General features: G+C 40.4%; 1 protein-coding gene across 1 annotated transcript in view; it reads left to right on the forward strand.

Annotated features, from left to right (window-relative positions):
- The first annotated feature begins 262 nt into the window (after positions 1-262).
- lamb3 (laminin subunit beta 3) overlaps positions 263-21,961 on the forward strand; it is a 48,272-nt gene continuing 26,573 nt past the window's right edge. The window contains exons 1-15 of the mRNA XM_077529503.1: positions 263-373; positions 774-928; positions 6,962-7,076; positions 7,748-7,821; positions 10,970-11,161; positions 12,313-12,376; positions 12,786-12,955; positions 13,101-13,221; positions 13,522-13,710; positions 13,838-13,993; positions 16,813-17,006; positions 18,617-18,713; positions 18,935-19,304; positions 20,292-20,452; positions 20,735-20,946. Of these exons, the coding sequence (XP_077385629.1) occupies positions 349-373; positions 774-928; positions 6,962-7,076; positions 7,748-7,821; positions 10,970-11,161; positions 12,313-12,376; positions 12,786-12,955; positions 13,101-13,221; positions 13,522-13,710; positions 13,838-13,993; positions 16,813-17,006; positions 18,617-18,713; positions 18,935-19,304; positions 20,292-20,452; positions 20,735-20,946 (2,295 nt within the window). The 5' untranslated portion in view covers positions 263-348. The remainder of the gene's footprint in view (positions 374-773; positions 929-6,961; positions 7,077-7,747; positions 7,822-10,969; positions 11,162-12,312; positions 12,377-12,785; positions 12,956-13,100; positions 13,222-13,521; positions 13,711-13,837; positions 13,994-16,812; positions 17,007-18,616; positions 18,714-18,934; positions 19,305-20,291; positions 20,453-20,734; positions 20,947-21,961) is intronic.

The following is a 21,961-nucleotide window of genomic DNA, read 5'->3' on the forward strand; positions in this document are numbered from 1 at the left end:
ACTGACGATATATCGTTGTGAAGTGCAGTAAACTTTATGGGGTAACGTTTCACAGTGTGTGTTTGTGTGTGCGTGTGTTGATTCATGGAGAGCAGGGAGTGGTGCTGAAGGGTGTGACTCTGACACACACTCTATCATATCGTCCAGGTGAGTCTACGGTGGGTATAAGTGCAGCGAGGCAACAACACACATGAGCAGTAAGTAACCGGGCGTGGGCATCGACTACAAAGGTGACTCTCACATTCAAATTGACATTTAGGTGCTTTTGAATTTGTTTCTCTTTGCTGACAAAAGCTCATATGTTGGTTTGCCCTTCTCTTTCAGACCTGTAGATGAATAGATCGTAAAATGACGCTCCTTCTACTTCTAACTGGTAAGATTAAACACATTTTCTTCAATGTTGCTCATTCACTCTTTCTCTGGTGCCTTCTTTCTGACCTAAATCTGTTGTTTCTGACCATAAATGAACGGAATCGTTCCAGTGAAACTAAGCGGTAGCTAATATACCGCACATACCTCACACAAAGAATGAACCTGCATGCTTTCTGTCATGATGGCACATGTTTAAAGACTTATTACCACACATGGGACTTAGTTTGGGCCTGCTTTACCATTCTTACAAGGCTAATTATGTGGACCTTTTTCAAAATAACACTGAAGTTAAGATAGATAGATATTTTAAAATATAAAAGTGATGAATTCCAGTGGCTTATTTCTGACAGAGGTAGCATCTTACAAGTACAAGTGGGTAATGTAACCATTTTCTCCCCCAGCCGTGGCTGCGGTATCTCACGCCCAGACCGACTGCTCTCAAGGAGCTTGTTATCCACGCAGCAGCGACCTACTTGTCGGTCGTGCTGATGAGCTCCATGCCTCATCAACATGCGGACTGACTGGCCCCGAAGTGTACTGTACGCCATACCAACAGGTACGAGCTGGCAAAATTTAAACGAAAGCGCCCAACACGGACAGAGTTTGGTGTTATTTTGTTGATACCACTTCTTGACATGCTTAAGATCTCATAGTTCACATCAATACAAAGAAAAAAATAGTTATAATTGTGAAACTAGTGCTCATGTTTTCAACTGTATACTCAAAACAATTAATGTGTCCCAGCCTTTGTTACCTCAAATATGTCAAATGGGTCTCGAAGATATCATTTTATAGAGTAATTAGTCGCGTGATAGAAAATCATCTTATTTTGGGAGACATCTCTGTAGGTAGCGTAGATCACGCTTTGGCTTACCTGCAAAGTCATGTGTTTCTATGGGGCTGTTAGGTATTGGCGGGGTGAAGGACCCAAATGCAAGCGAAGCAGGGCACGAGGGCAGAGGAGTCAAGGAGGGATTTTATTAATAAAACAAAAGCAGGAGGCAAATAAGGAACCGATCAAAACACAAGTAAACTCCGGGCAGACGAACAAGGGAAACTAGGGCAGAGCACAGGACAGGAGAACGGCAGTAATTCAGGCAGAAAAATAACAACAATGACCCGAAAAGAACTGAACCGGAAACAGGTGACGAAATACACACACTAATTGACAATGACGAGACACAGCGGTGCAAGACACAAGTGGCAGGGGAAGCTGATTGGTAGATACACTGTGAAGGGAAGATACACGCAGGTGGACAAAGTTAACAATAACGAGAGTAAGGGGGGACAAACCGGAAAGCGGAAAGCAGAAACAGAAACATAAAGGAATATGACAAACTCAAAACGAGAACCCCAACAAAAGCAACAAAAACCCAACCCAAACCATGACAGGGGTGATAAGAACACAGGGAGGCAAATAAGGTAGAGGTCATGGTGAACACACTGACATACACATGCAGCAAAGGTCTGTGGTAGTTTTGGCTAGACTGTGCGATGCCCCTTTAGTCAGTCTCGTTTCAGTGCCAGACCTTCATGTTGCAACTGCACCCTTTAACCTACATCATTATCTTGGGAACAGTCTGCAACACCACTGAGCAGACCATTCGCTGACTCAGCACAGACCTTAATCAGACAATCTTAGACTATTTTGTACAAAAGTTTTTCTATTTGTTTGTTTCTACATTAAATAATGTACTGTACTAATGCCCATCTGGAATAGAATAAAATCGCTCACGACCAAACTGTTTGCTATATTGATTCCACGTAATACTTGTGAGCAAGGCTTTGGAGAGTGAATGCATGTACAGTATAGCCAATGCTCATTTTCTATGTATATACTGTATATTGTTTAAAAACTGACTTGTTCATCGCTAGTAGACCAGAGTGTAATACTTGATTCTAGCTGAGAAATCAGAAAAAAAAAAAAAGATAGTTGATTGACCCCCTGACTTCAATTGAAATAAATGGTGCAACAAGTTCTGACATATATAAATAAAGATGATTTGACTTGACTTTGACAAAAGCAAACATGATTGAATAGCATTGTCAATTTGCAAAATTAATCTGAGATTATCTTTTTTTTTTTTCTGGCAACTCAGTCTTAAATCTATCCCTGATTAAATGCAACACGCAGTAACTGAAATCAGCTTTTTCTTATGCCACATCTTAGCAAATGCTAACATGCTAACTGCTAGTATGCTGAACCATAGCTCTGGAGTAGATGCCACGGACTTCCGATTTCTGTAAGTCACAACATACGCTATTTCCAGTTATTGTAGCGACAAATACACCGTGTCCCAATACTCGCACTTCCACCCTCGTGCCCTGAAAAATTCTCGTCACAATTTTTATCACGAAATTTTTTTTTAGACGAAAATTAAACGAAAACTAAAATAGAAGCCATTCATTGAGACGATAACGATAACTATTTTGAGTTTTGTTTTTAATAGGAATAGTTTTAATTAGTTTTCAGCTTAGTTCTGTTTTAGTTCTTTAATAAATGCTTAATTTTAGTTGAGTTTGTTAGTTTCAGTATTGGTTGTATTTTATTATTATATATTTTTGAAAATGTGTATTACTTGTGCGCAATATTTAAAAAAAAACACCATACTTTCAAACGTCATTATTCCGGTTTATATCAAAATAAATCTACTAAAAATCACGTTTAAAATCATCCCCAAAGGCTCATGCATTAAATTAATTACCAAAGACTAAAACGAAGGACATGTTTTCTATAATTATAGTTAATTTTAGTTAGTTTTGTAAACATAAAATGTATTTTCAGTTAGTTTTAGTTTTTTAAAAAGCATTTTCGTTTTTTATTTTATTTTGTTAAGAAAATTTCTTTCTTTCTTCTTGACCGCTTATTCCTCACAAGGGTCGCGGGGGGTGCTGGCGCCTATCTCAGCTGGCTCTGGGCAGTAGGCGGGGGACACCCTGGACTAGTTGCCATCCAATCGCAGGGCACACAGAGACGAACAACCATCCACACTCACACGCACACCTAGGGACAATTCAGAGCGCCCAATTAACCTGCCATGCATGTCTTTGGAATGTGGGAGGAGACCGGAGTACCCGGAGAAGACCCATGCGGGCACGGGGAGAACATGCAAACTCCACCCAGGAAGGCCGGAGCCTGGACTCGAACCGGAGTCCTCAGAACTGGAAGGCGACGTGCTAACCAGTCACCCACCGTGCCGCCTGTTAAGAAAATTGTTGTTTTAATTTTAGTTTGAGTTTTTTTCATTAGTTTTAAAAACCTTTAATGGCACCTCTTTTTTTGATACCCTCCCTTTTTACTTTGACCATCTCCAAATATTTTTTGTTTTTGTTAATTTATTCATCCATCCATCCATCCATCCATCCATCCATCCATCCATCCATCCATCCATTTTCTTGACGCTTATTCCTCACAAGGGTCGCGGGAGGTGCCGGAGCCTATCAGCTGGTTTTGGGCAGTAGGCGGGGTACACCATGAACTGGTTGCCAGCCGATCGCAGTTGTTAATTTATTTTTATAATTAATTTTAGCATATGCCGCGGGCCACTGAAAAATGGACGGCGGGCCGCAAATGGCCCCCGGGCCGTAGTTTGGACGGCAATGTGCAATCACTGAAGTCAGCTTCAAAAAGACTGACACCAAGATAAGGATTGGAAAAAACAAGTAAACACACAAACAAACATGTCTGTCGGTTACTGTATGACAGAGCAGCATGCTTTAGAACAGGGGTGTCCAACTCCAATCCTCGAGGGCCCCTATCCTTCACGTTTTAGATGTTTCCCTTCTCCAACATTCCTGATTCAAATGATCAAATCATTTGTACGCTCTGTAGAAGCGATCCTGATCATTTGATTCAGGTGTGTTGGAGGAGGGAAACATGCAGGAAAGGGGCTTTTGATGACCGGAGTTGGACACCCCTACCTTAGAAAAAGTGACACATTTTGTCAACCCCCTTTTTTTTGGGAATTGTATCTGCAACGCTATGCAGAACTGGGGGAGGATTGTTCCGCAGCCAAGACACATCTTTTCATACCTCATTTATTGGCGTTCATTCAACAATTTCTGACAATCTTTCTGCACACACTATTGTGAATCTGCCTGTGGGAATGATACCTGTGTTAGGTGTGTACTCTCCCGCTCTGTCGAGGTGAACGCCGCTTGTCCATATTTTATTTCTCTACCTGTGTGACTTTGACCAGAGAGGGAGAGGAGCAAACACCCAGCTTTATCTCAGAGCTGGCACACTCACCTATGGCGAACAATAAAGATCAACAATGATTAGGCTCCAAAATCATTTTAACTCACTGATCAGATCACGTGCGGAATGCTTTCTTACTAATGCTACTGCATTATTAAAACTTGCTGGCAGTAGTGGTGACAATATATTGTATGGCCTGGAGTCCTAAATTAGTATGAAAACAGATGTTATATTTGATATATGAATTCATTCATTGTTATACAAACAAAGCTTACTGTAGAATCCATGGGCATTTCTAGCCTTTTGGGGGGTTCTCAAACACGACTAAATTGATTCTCACCCCTCTAAAATTTAGCATAGTATTTGTTTGTTTTTGTTGTACTGTATGTTCCTTTTTAAGCATGCTAAAGACTTGTATTCACACTCAGTGCTTTGTTGAAACGTAATGTTTTAACAACAAAATTACAGCAATTCCCTCCACACCGTGCTTCAAAATCTTTTGTTCCCTTCCACCTCTCCCCGACCGATTTCCAATGATGTACTGACAGGACAGTCATGGTGTAAGTAGTAACTAGTATCCTATATAAATTAAACCAGGCTTGTCTGGAACATTACTTTTACCTAACACTCCATTATCATTACACTCTTATTATCATTAGTAGCCCTCATTAGGTGACTTTTTTTTCTAGCAAGAAAAGGTTTCAGGTGGTCTTCTCTTTCATAAATGTGGGAATGAATTCGCGTTGAAATTTGATCTTGCCTGGCTGGGAGACCCCTAAACGTCTGACCCTAGAATCACTCCTTAGTAATCTATTATATTGCAACATATTAAACCAGAAGCGGTGTTTAAAAGGATGCTATTGGATTTGTGTGTTAAATATTAAACGTGATTTTGTTCACATACGCTGAGTTAGTCAGAGTAAATAATATACACACCATTGTCACCATTAGAAATGTAACCAGTGCTTTCTTATTACAAGACACATATTAGAGTATTTTATTGAATACTTTGCATTATGAACTTTGTACATTACCTTTACTTCAGTTCAAATATATTTCATCAGTTCAGGTATCAGACCACTGGCAAGGAATGAATACAAACAGTGCTTGTCATGTTTGTTTGAGGTGATAAAGAACTGTGCCAAAAGCAACAAACAGTTAAAAATAAAACCTCAAATAAGGACAGGACTTTAATCTGCTCAGATTTATGTTACACTCTACTGGATTGGTGGTCATTTAAGGTTAATCCACCAAACATTTGATTCCCTGATCAATTGTCATCTATTGTTTTTATGCTATAAAAAAAAAAAAAAAAAAAAAAAGGCAATATACTGTATGTATAATAAAAACAAACAAATGTGTCATGAATGTATTTAACACATATGCATATGTTTGTAGATCAAGTTAATTTGTCAGGGTTTGAGGTGTATTTTTTTCTACATTTATGAATGACATCAAGTCTATTAATAAATGTCACTATGCCTCAAATAAAGTATAGTAAAGTAAAACACAGATTCAAGCTATTTAGGTAGCCTCTGCCAATAACTTGTCAGATTTTTATTTTTAGTTTTTAACAACCCAAAACAATCCATTTGGACTCCTACTGGAATTATACTGTAACAGACCATTTATTGTGAAGTGTGACCACCTGAGGCACGTAAGCGTGATGAACAACACTGATGTTGCAACAATGAACAACTAGTTGGGAACTTTTCTCTAGTGGGTAGGCGGCCAGTCTCTTACTGTATGTGTCAGAGTGGCAGTCACTTCCAGCATTGACGGGAATTACTAAATATTGACTTAACTGGCAAAGGCAAACTGGGATGTCACATCATTGACTTATTTATTCATTTGATGGCGACACGGCAAATCAATGCATCACAGTATAAGATTTATTACAAGATGTAAATATGTAGACAAGACAGAAATAAATTTGCAGGTATACTGTATTTCTCATAAATACACATAAAGACGCTTGGAAATTATACACCTTAATAACTTTAAAATGGTACAAAACCAGTAATCATTAAAATAATATAGAAAAGTATACTATATAGATCTATCTTTACCGAAATTGATTGCCAGTAGAAATAGAATAGAATTGAATGGAATAGAATAGAGGGTTGAGGTACAAAAACAAAATAACATTGATAGAAAATCACAAGTAGACAACACAGTCCTATAATTTGAATATATATAATCTGATTTATTGATCCTGTGCTGGGTTCCAGTGATTTAGCTAGCTGGACACATCTGGAAGTTGCTCGTGGGTCCATAGTTTCCAGGCCCTCAAGATGAAACACCATATGTGAATAAATGTAGTCCTGTGTAAGGATAGTTTACTGGCACTGACTAAGGTTCAGTTGTTGTTCTTGATTTTTTACTCCTCAGAGGAAGATGAAGTGCTGCCCATGCGACTCCAGAAACCCAAACGGACCCCTAGCCCACACTCTCCAGGAAGTGCTTTCCACCGCTGGACCAGAGAGATGGTGGCAGTCCATTAAAGGTTGGCAAAGACATTTTTAAAAAAAATTGATGATTTTTTTTTTTTTTTTTAATGCCAATGAACGATTTGAGATGTATGAGAGCTGTAGGGAATTGAGGAAGAGTGAGACACAGTTCATGTGAGGGGGGGTGTGCCTTGTCAGAAATGCCACAATTCAAACCCCATGCATAATTTAGTTTAAAGCAATCATTGAAAGCTGATGAACAAAGTTGAATTCTTACAAGTCATCATGTAAGACAAATCATTCAAGACTTCAGAAAATAGAGTACTCAAACAGCTATATATTCAGAGACAGCACAGCTTGATATTCATGACGGTTTGGGAATTTGGTAGACTGCTCTGCACTACAGGTATACTATACCAAGGGTGTTTGCTTTGACTTGAACCTGGCCCATCTGACAATTTGGTGGCTGAAAGTCAACTGATATGTACGGTACATCTGCTGGAACCATGTCTAACTATTGGCATGGGTAGTGCAACACAATTTTGGTGAATTTAAACAGGGCTCAGGCAGACATACTGTATTCAGTTCTTCTTGGACATGTGGTGGACATCATCGTATTTCATAAATATGACAACGGCATTATTTTTTAAAACAGTGGAAAAAATGATGATGCCTACGAAATAATGATATGTGATGGAGCTTTTAGTTCTATTATTTTTTCCTGCAGAGGTTGCTCCAGTAACACTTCAATTGGACCTCAATAATCTCTTCAAGCTGGACAACCTGATCCTTCATTTCAAGGTGTGTGAAAACAAGCCACATTTCTCATTTCAGCATCAACATTGTTTTAAAAATAGAAAATAGGTCTATCCTTGCGGAAGGCTTGCGGCACGCCGCAGGCCTTCCGCAGTCGACACGCAACGCACCCGCAAGCGGTGTAAACTGCACCATTCGAATGAATGGAATCTAATTGCTTGCGTCGCCGGACCGCACCGCAACCGCACCGCAACCGCATCCGGTGAAAACCCGGGGTGACTCAGACTTCCCACTCCCTAGCCACTCCTCCTTGGGGATCATGAGACATTCCCAAACCAGCCGGGAGACATAAGTCTCTCCAGCTTGTCCTAGGTCATTCCTGGGGCCCCCTCCTAACACCTGCAGGTGGCATTTTAACAAGATGCCCAAGCTACCGCATCTGGTTCCTCTCTGCAGAGGAGCAGTGGCTCAACTCTGAGCCCTCCAAATGACCAAGCTTTTTACCTTATCACTAAGGGAGAGCTTGGACATCTTGCGGAAGAAACTCATTTCGGCCACTAATATTCGGGATCTTGTTCTTTCGGTCACGACCCTCAACTTGTGACCACAGTTGAGGGTAGGAATTCAGGAACGTAGATCAACTCGTAAATCGAGAGCTTCGCCTGCTCACCTTCGTCACCATGACAGAGTCTGCATCATTTCAGATGCTTTACTAATTTGACTGTCAATCTTCTGCTCCATTTTCCCCTCACTCATGAACAAGACCCCAACATACTTGAACTCCTCCACTTGAGACACAACCTCATTCCCGAACTGGAGAGGGCACGCCACACTTTTCCAACTGATTAGCATGGTCTCAAATTTGGATGTGCTGATTCTCATCTCAACTCTTCACATTCGGCTGTGAACCACTCCAGTGAGTTGAACAACACGGCTTGATGAAGCCAACAGAACCAAATTATATGCAAAGAGCAGAGACTGTGGTCAGACTGCGGTCATCAAACCAGACCTCATCAACGTCTTGGCTGCATCTAGAATTTTTATCCATAGTTTATAAACAGAATCTGTGAAAATGGGCAGCTTTGGCAGAGTCCAACCCTCACTGGAAACAAGTCCAACTTACTGTTGGCAATGCGGGCCAAACTACAGGGATCAAACAGCCCATACTAGAGCGTCTGGTACCATGTACTCACGGAGCATCCTTTATAATATTCCCATGGGCACACAGTAGAAGGTCTTCTGCAAAAAGGCACAAAGCACATGTGGTTGATTGAACTACTATGGACCCTGGAGGACCCTGCTGGGGGTGTTGAACTGGTCCACTGTTGCACAGCCATCAAGAATACCACACTGCTCCTCCTGAATCTGAGATTCATCTTTCCGACGGACCCTCATCTTCAGAACCCCTGAATAGATCTTACCAGAGAAGCTGAGCAGTGTGGTTTCTCCTGTAGATGGAACACACCCTCCTTCTTCTTAAAAAAGGGAACTACCATTCCAGTCTGCCAATCCAGAGGCACTGTCCCCAATGTCCATGCAATGTTGCAGAGGCATGTCAACCATGTCAGCTCTGTAACACTCAAAGCCTTTAAGAACTCTGGGCGGATCTCATCTACCCCTTCCTTGCCACTGAGGAGCTGTTTAACCACTTGGTGACCACAGAGATAGGAAAGGCCGCGCCAGACACACCAGACTATGCTTCCTCATTGGAGGGAATGTCAGTGGCGTTGAGGAGGTATTTTGTAGCATTCTCCCCACTGATTCACTATGTCCCTTACTGAGGTCAGGAACACCCTATCTCCACTATACATATAGTAGTGTAAATGGTGCACTACTTCCTCCTCCTGAAACACCAGATTGTGAAGCAAAAATTTTTTGAATCCGTCCAGAAGTCATTCTCCGAACTCTTCCCATACCCATGTGTTTGCCTCAGCAACCACAAAAGAGGACACTTGGCCAGCTAAAACCCATCCATCCATCCATCCATCCATCCATCCATCCATCCATCCATTTTCTTGACCGCTTATTCCTCACAAGGGTCCCGGGGGATGCTGGCGCCTATCTCAGCTGGTTCTGGGCAGTAGGCGGGGGACACCCTGGACTGGTTGCCAGCCAATCGCAGGGCACACAGAGACGAACACGCATCCACACTCACACGCACATCTAGGGATAATTCAGAGCGCCCAATTAACCTGTCAAGCATGTCTTTGGAATGTGGGAGGAGACCGGCGTACCCGGAGAAGACCCATGCAGGCACGGGGAGAACATGCAAACTTCACCCGGGAAGGCCGGAGCCTGGACTCGAACTGGAGTCCTCAGAACTGGGAGGCGGACGTGCTAACCAGTCAGCCACCATGCCACCAGCCGAAACCCATCAGCTGCAAACGGAGTACCACAGGACTACAAGGACTTCTCTTGCTTCTCTATCTTGGAGAGACTACCCTCTCGTCCACCGGGGTGAATACCAAAATGTGCACGCATTGCCAAGGGGCCTGCTCTGCAACTCTCTCTGTGGTCAACTGTATAGTGTCCAACCGCTCTCGAGAGGACTGGAACTAGAGCCCAAATTATATGTTGAGGTGATCCTGACTATATATAGCCCGAACTTACCACCCTTGCATGCCTGGTGCATGACTCTTCCTAGCCAGAGAGGTTACATTCCACATCCCTAAAGCCAGCTTCTATAACCGAGGATCGGACCACCAAGTTGCCAACCAGCATTCTGTGCACCCAACCTCCTTGGCCTTTCCCACAAGTGGTGAGCCCTTGGGAAGCGGCAACCACATTTCCTCTTCGGGCTGTCAGGCTGGGCTTCATGGGTGCAGGCCCAGCCACCAGGGGCTCGCCAACATGCCCCACCTCCATTCCTGGAGGGATTGGTCGAGGTGGGGTGTTACCAGTGACCCATGATTGGGCAAGGGAAATTGAGGTCAAAATATTTTATTTATCATAGGATTGTCTTTGTAATTTTTACTCACTTAGGATCTTTTTGCCATGGGTAACCCTGCCACAGGCATAAAGCCTCAGACGAATTAGCTCCTAGGATCACTGGGACATACAAAAGCCTCCACCACAATGCGGTGATGGCTCAGAGAGGGGATTGTTTTATGCCATTTCCTATCATTTTGAGAACTTTCATTTGATTTAACTAACGTACATGCACATGTCATTTCTGAACTAATTGTCTGTGCAGGGGCCTCGTCCTAATGCCCTGGTGATAGAGAAGTCTATGGATAATGGCAGGACATGGCAGCCTGCCTTTTACTTATCTACAGACTGCCAGAGATATTTTCCAGGGATTCCTACTGCACCTCCTGTTACTGAGGACCAGACATATTGTAAAACTCTGCCCCATACTGGAGCAAACCCATACCAAGATCATACAGTAAGAACAACTCAAATTTCTCTCAAAACGTCCAGTTATCATTTTTTTTGCCACCATTTGTTTTTTACCTTCTTGTGGTGATACTACAAAAAACAGTTCTTAATGTACAATTTAGTGATCCCCGACAGCTCTGAATTTCTCAATATTATTTGAATTTAAAATAATGTAGATAGCCTAGTCCCCGTAACATTTCTGATGACATTTTTGCTCTTCTTATATTTTCATTTAAGAAGTGAGAAGACATTTATACATAGTTGTAGACTGGTAATAGTGAAATATGTTTTTTTTCTTTTTGTGTTTGTTTGATCATAGTCAATGCAACTGTTCTTATAGGACCAGGTTGGACAGTTTATTTGTTTGCAAATTATATGCATATTTTTTTTATGCATTTTTTTCATATAAAGTATAAGTATTGTACTTTTTAGAATTGGGAATGTAACGATATCCAAACGTCACGATACGATATCACGATATGAACCTCATGATACGATAATTATCACGATATTGGTGATATTTAAAAAAGGTCACAATATTGTCAAAAAATGAGCTCATACTAAAAAAAGCACACTATTGTGCTTTTGTACATAACATCGATGTTATTATTATTATTATTATTATTATTATTATTATTATTATGTTATTATTATTATTTTTATTACGTTATGTTGTTAATACACGCACACATTGAGTTCCTACACATATTGACTTGCTTCACAGGCATATTACGTACCCCTTCATCTGACAATTAGCGTGGATTTTAATTAAACATAGAAGGGCCAAAACATCCATAATGAAAATTAAATTGTGCTAAAAAACTAGCCACCAGAGGGTGCTAGAACTGAACAAATGGAAATCAACCTGACTTTTTTTTTAACAGATGTGTTGCATTTAAATATCGTGAACATAATGACGACAATATTGTGGCAGTTTTAATATCACGATATCACGATATCGCGCTTATCGTTACGTCCCTATTTAGAATTAGAACTTTCTTTTCTCGTATTTCTCCTACGATGTACGCAAAATTCCATACTGTGTGGCTGTTACAACAAAGGAGGAAAAGAACAAAATAATACATAAACCTTGGGGTTTGATAATCTATTTCAGCATTGTGAATGCAAAAAACATACATGAAGTATTTTCTTTTTCAGATCGAGTTCAATCCATTGCATCACTATCCTTATGTCCCAGATCCTAGCAACCCAATGATTAAAGGTTAGTACTGTATTTGTGTTTGTCTGCAATGTATTACATGCGGGATGTTTCTTGACCCCTTGGGAGTCTCAGGCAAGAAGGACCACAGAGAACTCTAAAACAAAACAAACAAAGAAAGATATTTGCCTATATTGACATATAAAATAAAAAATAATTCATAAGTTTGCTAGTAGAGACCCCAGAGGAATTTTCTGAAGCCTAGTACCAGTTGGGTCACTAGACCAGCTGCTGTCTCTTGGAGCCTCCTACTGGTTACCTGCTATCAACAGCTAGTGTGTTGGATTCCTGACATTGGCCCGTTGTCATCAGAAAAATCATTGTTTTGCTTTACAGCTGTATGATTGCTTCTTGAATCATCCATCCATTTTCTTGACCGCTTATTATGACTTCTGATTTGTTTGGTCCTTAGATGTGACTGGCTTAACAGGTTTGAGGGTAAACCTGGCAGAGTTGGGCGACGTACCACGTCAACCAGGCAGAGCTCTCAGTAGGTTTTTCGCCTTGAAGGAGATGAAAGTGATGGGCAGCTGCATGTGTCATGGACATGCCAGTCACTGTTTGCTGGAGGCCGGCAATAAGGTTTGCTTACCACTGCTGACTACTGCATTTAACATACATTTGGATCTCACTATAAATTTGACTGCTTGCTGGATCGACTAGTGTTGTTATAGCCGTACCTGTTTCAACCACCCTTAATTAAAGCAATTAATATGAATAATTGCAGGTGAGCCCACAGTGTGATTGCCAGCATAATACTGCTGGTGTGAACTGTGAGCGCTGTGATGATCTCTACAATGATCTACCCTGGAGACCTGCGGAGCAGGGCAACACTCACACTTGCAGACGTAAGACACACTACCACATGCCAAAGTTATGGAACCACTGAGATGAGAAGTTAAATGGGCGGAATTGAATATTGAAAACTGTTGTAATATTTCATAACTGATGCATATAAATGGGTGGGATTGTGGTACAGTATTTAGGAAGTAGAGATTACAGTTGAGTTTGGACAACAACATAACGTGGTTATGTTACGAGTTGCGTAATCATGGGTCACTAAACCAAAATGAACTAGTCATGAAGCTTTTGGCTGTGCTTTTTGATCCTGAGTTGCATTTGTTAAATTCTCTTTCTGTACACCTCAGGCTGTGAGTGTAACAACCACGCCCAGCGCTGTCGTTTTGACCAAGCGTTGTATGAAGCCAGTGGCCGGAGGACTGGAGGCGTGTGTGAAGGATGTTTGCACCACACCACAGGACCAAAGTGTGACCAGTGTGTCGCCGGCTACCAGCTGAATCCCAACAGTCAGATGGATCGTCCTGATGCTTGTATACGTAAGTCAACAAAAGCACATTTACAAAGTAAAACCGATAGTTTTGAAAGTGTCTGTTAAATGTATTGCAGTAGTGTCTTTGCGTGGATTTGGTATATTTTGTCCTTATTTGAGCAATTCTTCGCTAGGTTGTGTCTGCAATGCTGACGGGACAGTGAGTGGCGGACGCTGTGATGACAATACAGGCCTATGTCAGTGTAAAATGAATGTGGAAGGCCCACGCTGTGATCGGTGCAAAAGAGGCTATTATGGCCTTTCTGCAGCCAATCCTCTGGGTTGCTCGAGTGAGTCAACTGGTTTCTTCAGTTTTTTTCAACACCACATGGGCATTGCATGTTATTCATGTAACAGTACTTTGTGTAAATTAAAGTGACAGTGTGTAATAAGTAGTGATGTTCCGATACCGATACTAGTATCGGCAGAGGTGCCGATACTGCATTAAAACAGTGGTATCGGTACCGGTGAGTACTCACAAGTAACATGCCGATACCATTAATTCCATCACTAATATAGGATTTTGGATGCAGCATCTTGCGTGTTGCTCGTGCATGACATTCACTGATATGTGACATGTTCACTGCATGCCGATCTAAGATATTCTATTGGCCCTTGAATGCTCTGAAACAATGGCAGGGCAGCTTTTTCATGTTGAGGGGAAAAAAAAAACAGGTATCGTATGGTATCGGTATCGGCCGATACTGTAAAGCTGGGTATTGGAATCGGTATCCGGGGCCAAAAAACTGTATCGGAACAAGACTATTAATAAGTGACCAATGGATATATCATAGGATGTAGCTGCAAAACTTGCATTTCGAAGCACGCACACGACGGTGGCTCAGAAAGACCATATTTAGCAAGCCTACCAGCAATTCTTACTTTGCGTGAGCGAACGAGCAACTCGGCGAGTGACGGCGACTTGGCAGCCGGGGGGAACCCCGGCAAGTGACGCTGAAAGCAGAGATAGGAAATTAGGGTCCAGAAAGTAAAAACCCTGCCATAGTTTGGCTTTAGCCACAGGTGCTTCTACTCAACTGGCAGGTAAACGAGCCCGGGTGAGTAGAAGCACCTGTGGGCTGTGGCTACAGCCAAACTGTGGCAGGGTTTTTACTTTCTGGACTTTCCCATCTATGGCTGAAAGACAGAGCGAACTGGAATATAGCCACCGTAGCTAATAGGGGTGTGAATTGCCTCGTACCTGACGATTCGATTCGTATCACGATTCACAGGTCACGATTCGATTCGATACCGATTAATCCCGATACGAATTTATAAGTCGATTGTTGCGATTTTTTTTCATTCAAATTTAGAAAATACTAATCAGTAAGCTTGTAGAGTGTAAGATTTATATGAAAATGTATTATTTATTTATCTGAAATTTCAGTCTTATAGAGGTTGTAATCTGTTTCATGTTTAAACAGCATTAAAATAAAATATTAAGGCTTAATGTTCCGTTCATATAACATTCTTCCATGCTTAAGGTGTGAATCCTAAAAAAATAAAATAAAATAAAAAAAAATAAAAAATAAAAAAAAAATCGATTTTGCCTATTATTGAATCGATTCGAGAATCGCGCGATGTAGTATCGCGATATATCGCCGAATCGATTTTTTTTTTAACACCCCTAGTAGCTAACAAGATCAGCTAGTGGGAGTTAGCTGAGCCATAAGTTGGATCGAGCCACGAACAAGAGTGGCTAGTCAAGTCATCTTTAACAGTGGAAGAAGCTAGTAAACGAGTAACAGCTTTACAGAGGAAAGCAGAGGGCGAGGATCGAGCGGGATCGAGCTCTAATCATGGGTCTCAGCAATGACTACCTGCAGGCTCCAACGTTCACATTTGTGAAATTGTCCTTTGAGGATCCGTTGCAGGAAAATGGCAGTGAAACATATTAGCCTCTTGTAAGGTGTGGCTACAGACGTGTTTCTAGACCTACGATTATATAAACAAAATGTATGTTGAAGTGATGGAACTTTTTTTTGCATATTTAAATTTAATGACTTATTAGTTTACCACTAGATGGCGCTAAAGATTACACACTGACACTTTAAGACATGTTTAAGAAACTAAGCTTGAAATGGAAGTCAAATAAAAAATTATTCAATCCTTACAATAATATTTTCTATTTGCTCCCATTAGTCTAAACATGGCTTTCTGATTAATATTGCATTTGTGGAAAATGAATTAAGCAGCAAAATCCACCCGTTTCTGTCCATCTCAGGGGGTGGCCATTTTGCCATTTACTGTCCACTGAAAATGACATCACAGTTGTTCAAGACTCAGGTAACAACCACTCACCTGTTTTCTGAGTTTGGTCACGTGACATGCACAAGACGAGACCATGATTGGTTGTTACCAGAGCCCTGAGCAGCCGTGACATCTAATGGCAAAATGGTCGCCCCCTGAGATGAATAAAAATGGGTGGATTTTTCCGCTTGATTCATATTCCACATATACAATATTAATCAGAATACCGTGTTTAGATAATGGGGCCACATACAACATATTGTTCAGAAAAATTGTGACTTGACATTCCCTTTAAGCAGCCAAGTGCAACATTCAGGTGTTTCTATTTCTTTTGCTGATTAATTGAATTCAATTAATTAATATACTAAAGTTAAAAAGGTACCTTAGATCTTTTTTCCCCAACAGACCTTCCTGTAGGTCTATAAGGCTAGGGAAAATAATTCAAAATTGCACAACATTTAAATTGACAGAGGGAAGCTTTTGTATGTTGTTCTGCAAAGACATCAATATAAGCTAAAGAAGCCAATTAATATATTTGCCATCGTTGGTAGTCATGGTAACAAAACCATAATCACCACGGTAGTGTGGTGAGCAGTGGCTCATTTTCATGAAAACAGAAATCACTCCCTCAAAACATGTGGGTGAAACATAAAATGTAATTCAAGATGGAGGATTCTGGCTCATTTTAATGGGTGGGAACTGTTTTAAATAGTGAAATATGTCTCCTCTAAATTACATTCACTGCATAGTGTTTTTTTATTTGTTCCTCACTCATTTACACGCACTCCTGTAATCATATGTTCGTAAGGAATTTGATTCAAGTTCCTCCCCACCGCCCCACCCCTTTTCTGCTATCCAGAGTGTTCCTGTTTTCCGGAGGGATCACTGTCAGATATTTGTGATTCTGTGACTGGCCAGTGTCCTTGTCGGCAACACTTCCATGGCCTGACTTGTCAAACGTGTGCAAGAGGCTACTGGAAATCCCCGCAGTTCCAGCGTTGCGAACTCTGCAGCTGTGATCCCACCAAGTCCTTCAGCGATACTTGTGACCAGGTGTGACCTACTCACTTCCAGACTTGTTCCTACAATGAAAACGGGACAGTCTGCATGATCATAAACAGGAATGTTCATCCTGTTACTTTAATTTAGTACGATTATGTCATCATATGCATGTTTGGACAGATTACACTGAGGAAAGATGTCTGAATGTGACATACCCGAGCGATATGTAAACACGAGTGCACTCTTTGGAGAGAAAAAGGCTTAATGCCCATAAAAACCAAACTACTTGCAGCAATTGTTTTGATATGTTCAGAGGTTGAAGTTGGCATAGGTAGAGATGTGCATGTGAATTTTGGTGACGATTCATAGCATTTAGTGATGCAATTTTCGGCTCTTTTTGGTGAGCCGGTTCATTTGGATCGGCTCAGTGAAAAGAGCTGGCTTGTTTTGGCTCTCAAACGGCTCTTTTAACTTTAGCTTTTCTTTTAAATATTTACGACAAATTTACCACACATTTTGATAAATGACTTGGTGAACTAAATATTGCATTCCTACTGACTGCAAATAGCAACAATTATCAAGCAAAGAAAAGCACTTTTTTTCTCATTTTATTTATTTTATTTATTTTAAATGAATAGGCTCCATACAATAAACAAGAAACAAAATGAAAACTTCAACCAACAACAATCAAATAACAAAAATAGTGAGTAGTAATTTAACTGCAACAGCAGCGAACAAAACAACCATTAGCTACTCACCCGGTCCAGGATAAAAGACCGGCTCATCGCGACCGACACATCACTAATGCCATTTTTGTCATTAAGCAACGCTTTTGTACATTACGGTTGTGCTCATAAATTTAAATACTCCAAGGGAATATAAAATTTCAACACAACTATATTATAAGTTTTTAAAGCGGTTTTTAGAACTAAAATTTAATTGGTGATTTTTATTCATATTAAGAGAGAAGGATTTTAAATACTTCATAAAATAGCAACAGCATACATTTTTAACAGGTAATGGGAAAAAAAAGTTGTGTATTGTTACATATGACTTAATCCAGTAATTCTCTAACCTTTTTCAGCAAGTACCACAAAACGTATTTTCCAATTAGTAAGTACCATCATAATGACCAAATTTAAAATACAGTAGCATGGTAGATTTAAGTGTCCATGAAAATAAAACTATTGTTAGTCTCTAACTTTATGCACAGATTTGACCATCAATACTCATCTAAATATAGAAAAACTGTTTTAAAAAAGTTAAAGGCATAACAGAGGATTATCTTGAAAAGTAGAAGCAAAATGTATGTTTGTCACGTAAAAAAAAAAAAAACATACACACACTCAAAACACGCATGTGCAGCAAGTGGAAATAAATTAGTAACGTCTCCAGATTGATTGACAGGCTGGAGGACGAAAACTTAAGATGATCCACTCGGAAAACTTAGCCAAAAGACATCCTCTACTATACCTTTAAGTGCAACTGAACAGTGCTTGGGCATTCATTCTTTCAAGTACTGTACCACTAGAGTGAAACTGATTAGCACAAGCGATACTAGCTCCACACTTTGAGAATCACTAATCTATTTTGTGCAGTTTTTTGTTTCTCCTGTGGGTGAAAATTGATTTGTTTGTTTGTTTGTTTGTTTGCCTTTCCAGTTGACAGGTCAGTGCCAGTGTAGGCCAGGCTTTGCAGGCCGAACATGTACCGATTGCCCAGACAACACATATGGAGACCCTCTCATCGGCTGCAAGCGTAAGTCAACTTCTCTTGATGTCTGACACTCGCACTCTTGCAAAAATTAAACAGAAAATTCTATGGAAAATTATTGATATCTTTTCATATTTATGACAGATATGAAGAAAAATTCTCATTACTGTCCTTGAGGAACTGTTGGCATTCATATTGCGTAAAACTAGGAATCAATCATTTTTCATGTGACTTACATATTTCATCTGTTCCTTTGATCTTCCAAGCTTGTCTGTGTGACGCCGAAGGCACCCAAGTTTGTAACAAGCAGACAGGAAGCTGTTTGTGCCGTCCAGGTGTCATAGGGACTCGATGTGATTCGTGCCCCAGAGGACACTGTAACTCTTTCCCGAATTGCAAGTTGTGTCCATCTTGCTTCTTCACCCTGGATACACGACGACAAACCCTCAGTTTAGCCATAGAGAGATTCACCCCGAAAGTCCCGTCTCTTCCGGGAGGCTCTGGTGACCTTGGAAAGTTTGAGCCCCGTATTCAAGCCCTGGAAGGTCGTCTGAAATTGATTCGGGACAGTGTCTTCCTTCCTCCCAGTTCCGTGAGACAGATTGACAATGCTCTGTCCGAACTGGACAAATTAAGGTGTGGAAATATTTCTATCAACATTTATATTACATCTATATATTTTCTGAATGCATGACCCTGTTGGTGTAGTGGTTTACTTGCCTGACCTCCGCGCAGTAGTGATGGGATTTTCGGCTCTTTTCGGTGAGCCGGTTCAATTGGATTGGCTCAGTGATCGGCTTTTTGTCTCTCTAACGGCTCTTTTAACTTTAGCTTTTCTTTTAAATATTTACGACAAATTTACAAATTTAGAACTAAATATTGCACTCTACTGACTACAAATGGCAACAATTATCAAGCAAAGCAAATTATTTTTTCTAATTTTATTGAACAAATTAATAGGCTCCATACAATAAACAAGAAACAAAATTAAAACTTCAACCAACAACAATCAAAATAACAATCAAATTACAAAAATAGTGAGTAGTAGTTTAACTGCAACAGCAGCAGCGAACAAAACAAGCATTAGCTACTCACCCGGTCCAGGATAAAAGACCTTGCTTTATTTTAAATTTGCATAAAAAAAAAAAAAAAAAAAAAAAAAAAAAAAACATAACTTGCAAGGGCTGATCCTTCTCTCATCTGACTTTAACCAACTAAAACGTCTCCAAATGTTACTTCGTTTTCGGCTCATCTTGTACAAACCGCGTTTGTGTGTCGTCCTTTCCTCTCCGGTTTTCTCCTCCTGCTGTTTTTGTCTGTCTGAGACACTGCCAAACCTTGCTTCAGAGACGTGAAAAAGAGAGAGCAACATAGAGAATCTTTGTACCGGCTCGTTCGCAACCGACACACCACTACCGTCAGGGGGGTTGGGGGGTGGGGGGTAAATAAGGTGGGTCAGTTTATTTACACTAGGTGGCAGTGTGAATGTTAGTGAGAATGGTTTAAGTGGCAACCTGCCTTGGCTCCGCTCCCATAAACAGGAATAGCAGTGTACAAAATAGATGGATGGATGATTGAATATGAATACTTCTATTCACCACCTGAACTCCATGTGTTTCACAGGGACCAAGTGGACAAGGTAAACAATAACCTATCTCCTCTGGCACAAAAACCCGATCTGGGCAAAGAGCTTGACAAACTTGATGACCTGTTGGACAGCCTAAATGGGGACTACAACATCAAGAAAGAAGCTATGAAAAACACAATCAGTCCCGGCAATGCAGGTCAATCATAGAAACACGTTTACATTCAGTATGGCAGTCACAAAAAAACATCTATAAAGATTTATCTAAGTGTTCTCCTGAACATTCCGTTTTTGGTCTGATCCTTCTCAATTCTCACTGCTCCTGTCATTCTACTCAATTATATTGTATTTCATCATGCTGTTTTCTTTTATTGATTCCTTTTTAAGACCATTTGACAATTTACAATTAAAAATACATCAGAATCACATTCACAAGATTAACTCATAAAGTATGCTCATATTGAGGTTTTCTCTCATTCAGGAGATTTTGCTACCATCAAAAACGCCTATGACGAGTCTGCAGATGCTGCAAAGAAAATCGATACCAGTAAAAAGACTGTGAAGGAATCAGCTGATGTGAGAGAAGATACTTTAGATCTTCAGGAAAAAGAATTTCCAAACAACACCAGAGATGTCACCAAACTAAACCAGAGCATGGCATCCCGCCCAGATCTCACTCCTGTTGCTAAAAAGGTATTAACTAGGCCACCAACATTTTAATTACTCGTAATGTAATTTGACGGTTGTTTGAAGATGGAACCCCTAAAGTGACATGGGATAAAAAAAATTGAAATATGTTTCTCATTAAGATTAGAAACATTCTTGTTCTAATGAGAAACTTTCTCATTAGGACGAGAAACGTTCTCGACTGGATGAGAAAGTAGTCCATTGTGTGAAAGACTCTATAACTGTCGTGTGCTGAAGGTTTTGATCCCAAAGCGCAGACAAAAATAAGGTTTTAGCTATTTATTCACATAACTTGACGAAACGAAAAACAACGGGAAAGCATCGAGAATCACGATACGCTAAGCCCCTTTGGGCTGCGGAGATGCACAGAGAACAGTGAGTAATAATCCGGCGAACACACACATTTCTCAGACACTTATATCAACAGTCAATCAATCTCATTGGTTGTTGCTAGACATGTGAGTACCAGTACTGACATGGAATTCTCTGATTGGCTGACCCAGCAACACGATTAAAGATTCCTGACATCACAAAATTCTTACAGATAGTTCCTGACATCACCTAACATCACATAGCATTAAAGATCCTTGACATCACATAGTCTTAAATTAGTTGAAACTAGATGATTGTTACATCAGTACAAAATAGGGGTGTGCTCAAAATATCGATACGGCAATATATCGTTGCGAGCCTCATCACAATACACGTATCGATACGCAGACGTCAGACTCGATATTGCTCGTTAACTTTGAATAGGCAGTTAACGTTTGCCTTTGCAGCTTGCATTGTACCTAAAAAATAAAAACCAGCAGCGTCTTTGAAGTTAATTGCCTTCAATTAATGCAAAAACAGCTCACCAGTGATTGGACACTGTGTCTTGCTTAGAAAAATGAAAGCAGAGGAAGAATATCAACATTTATTTACTTATAAACGTAACATGGTGCATGTGTCTTAATGTACCAATTTTCCTATATTTTGTTTAAAAACGAAATAGAATGTGTTACATGAAAAAAAAATGCTT

This window comes from Festucalex cinctus, chromosome 8 (genome assembly GCF_051991245.1).
Source record: "Festucalex cinctus isolate MCC-2025b chromosome 8, RoL_Fcin_1.0, whole genome shotgun sequence".
NCBI lineage: Eukaryota > Metazoa > Chordata > Actinopteri > Syngnathiformes > Syngnathidae > Festucalex > Festucalex cinctus.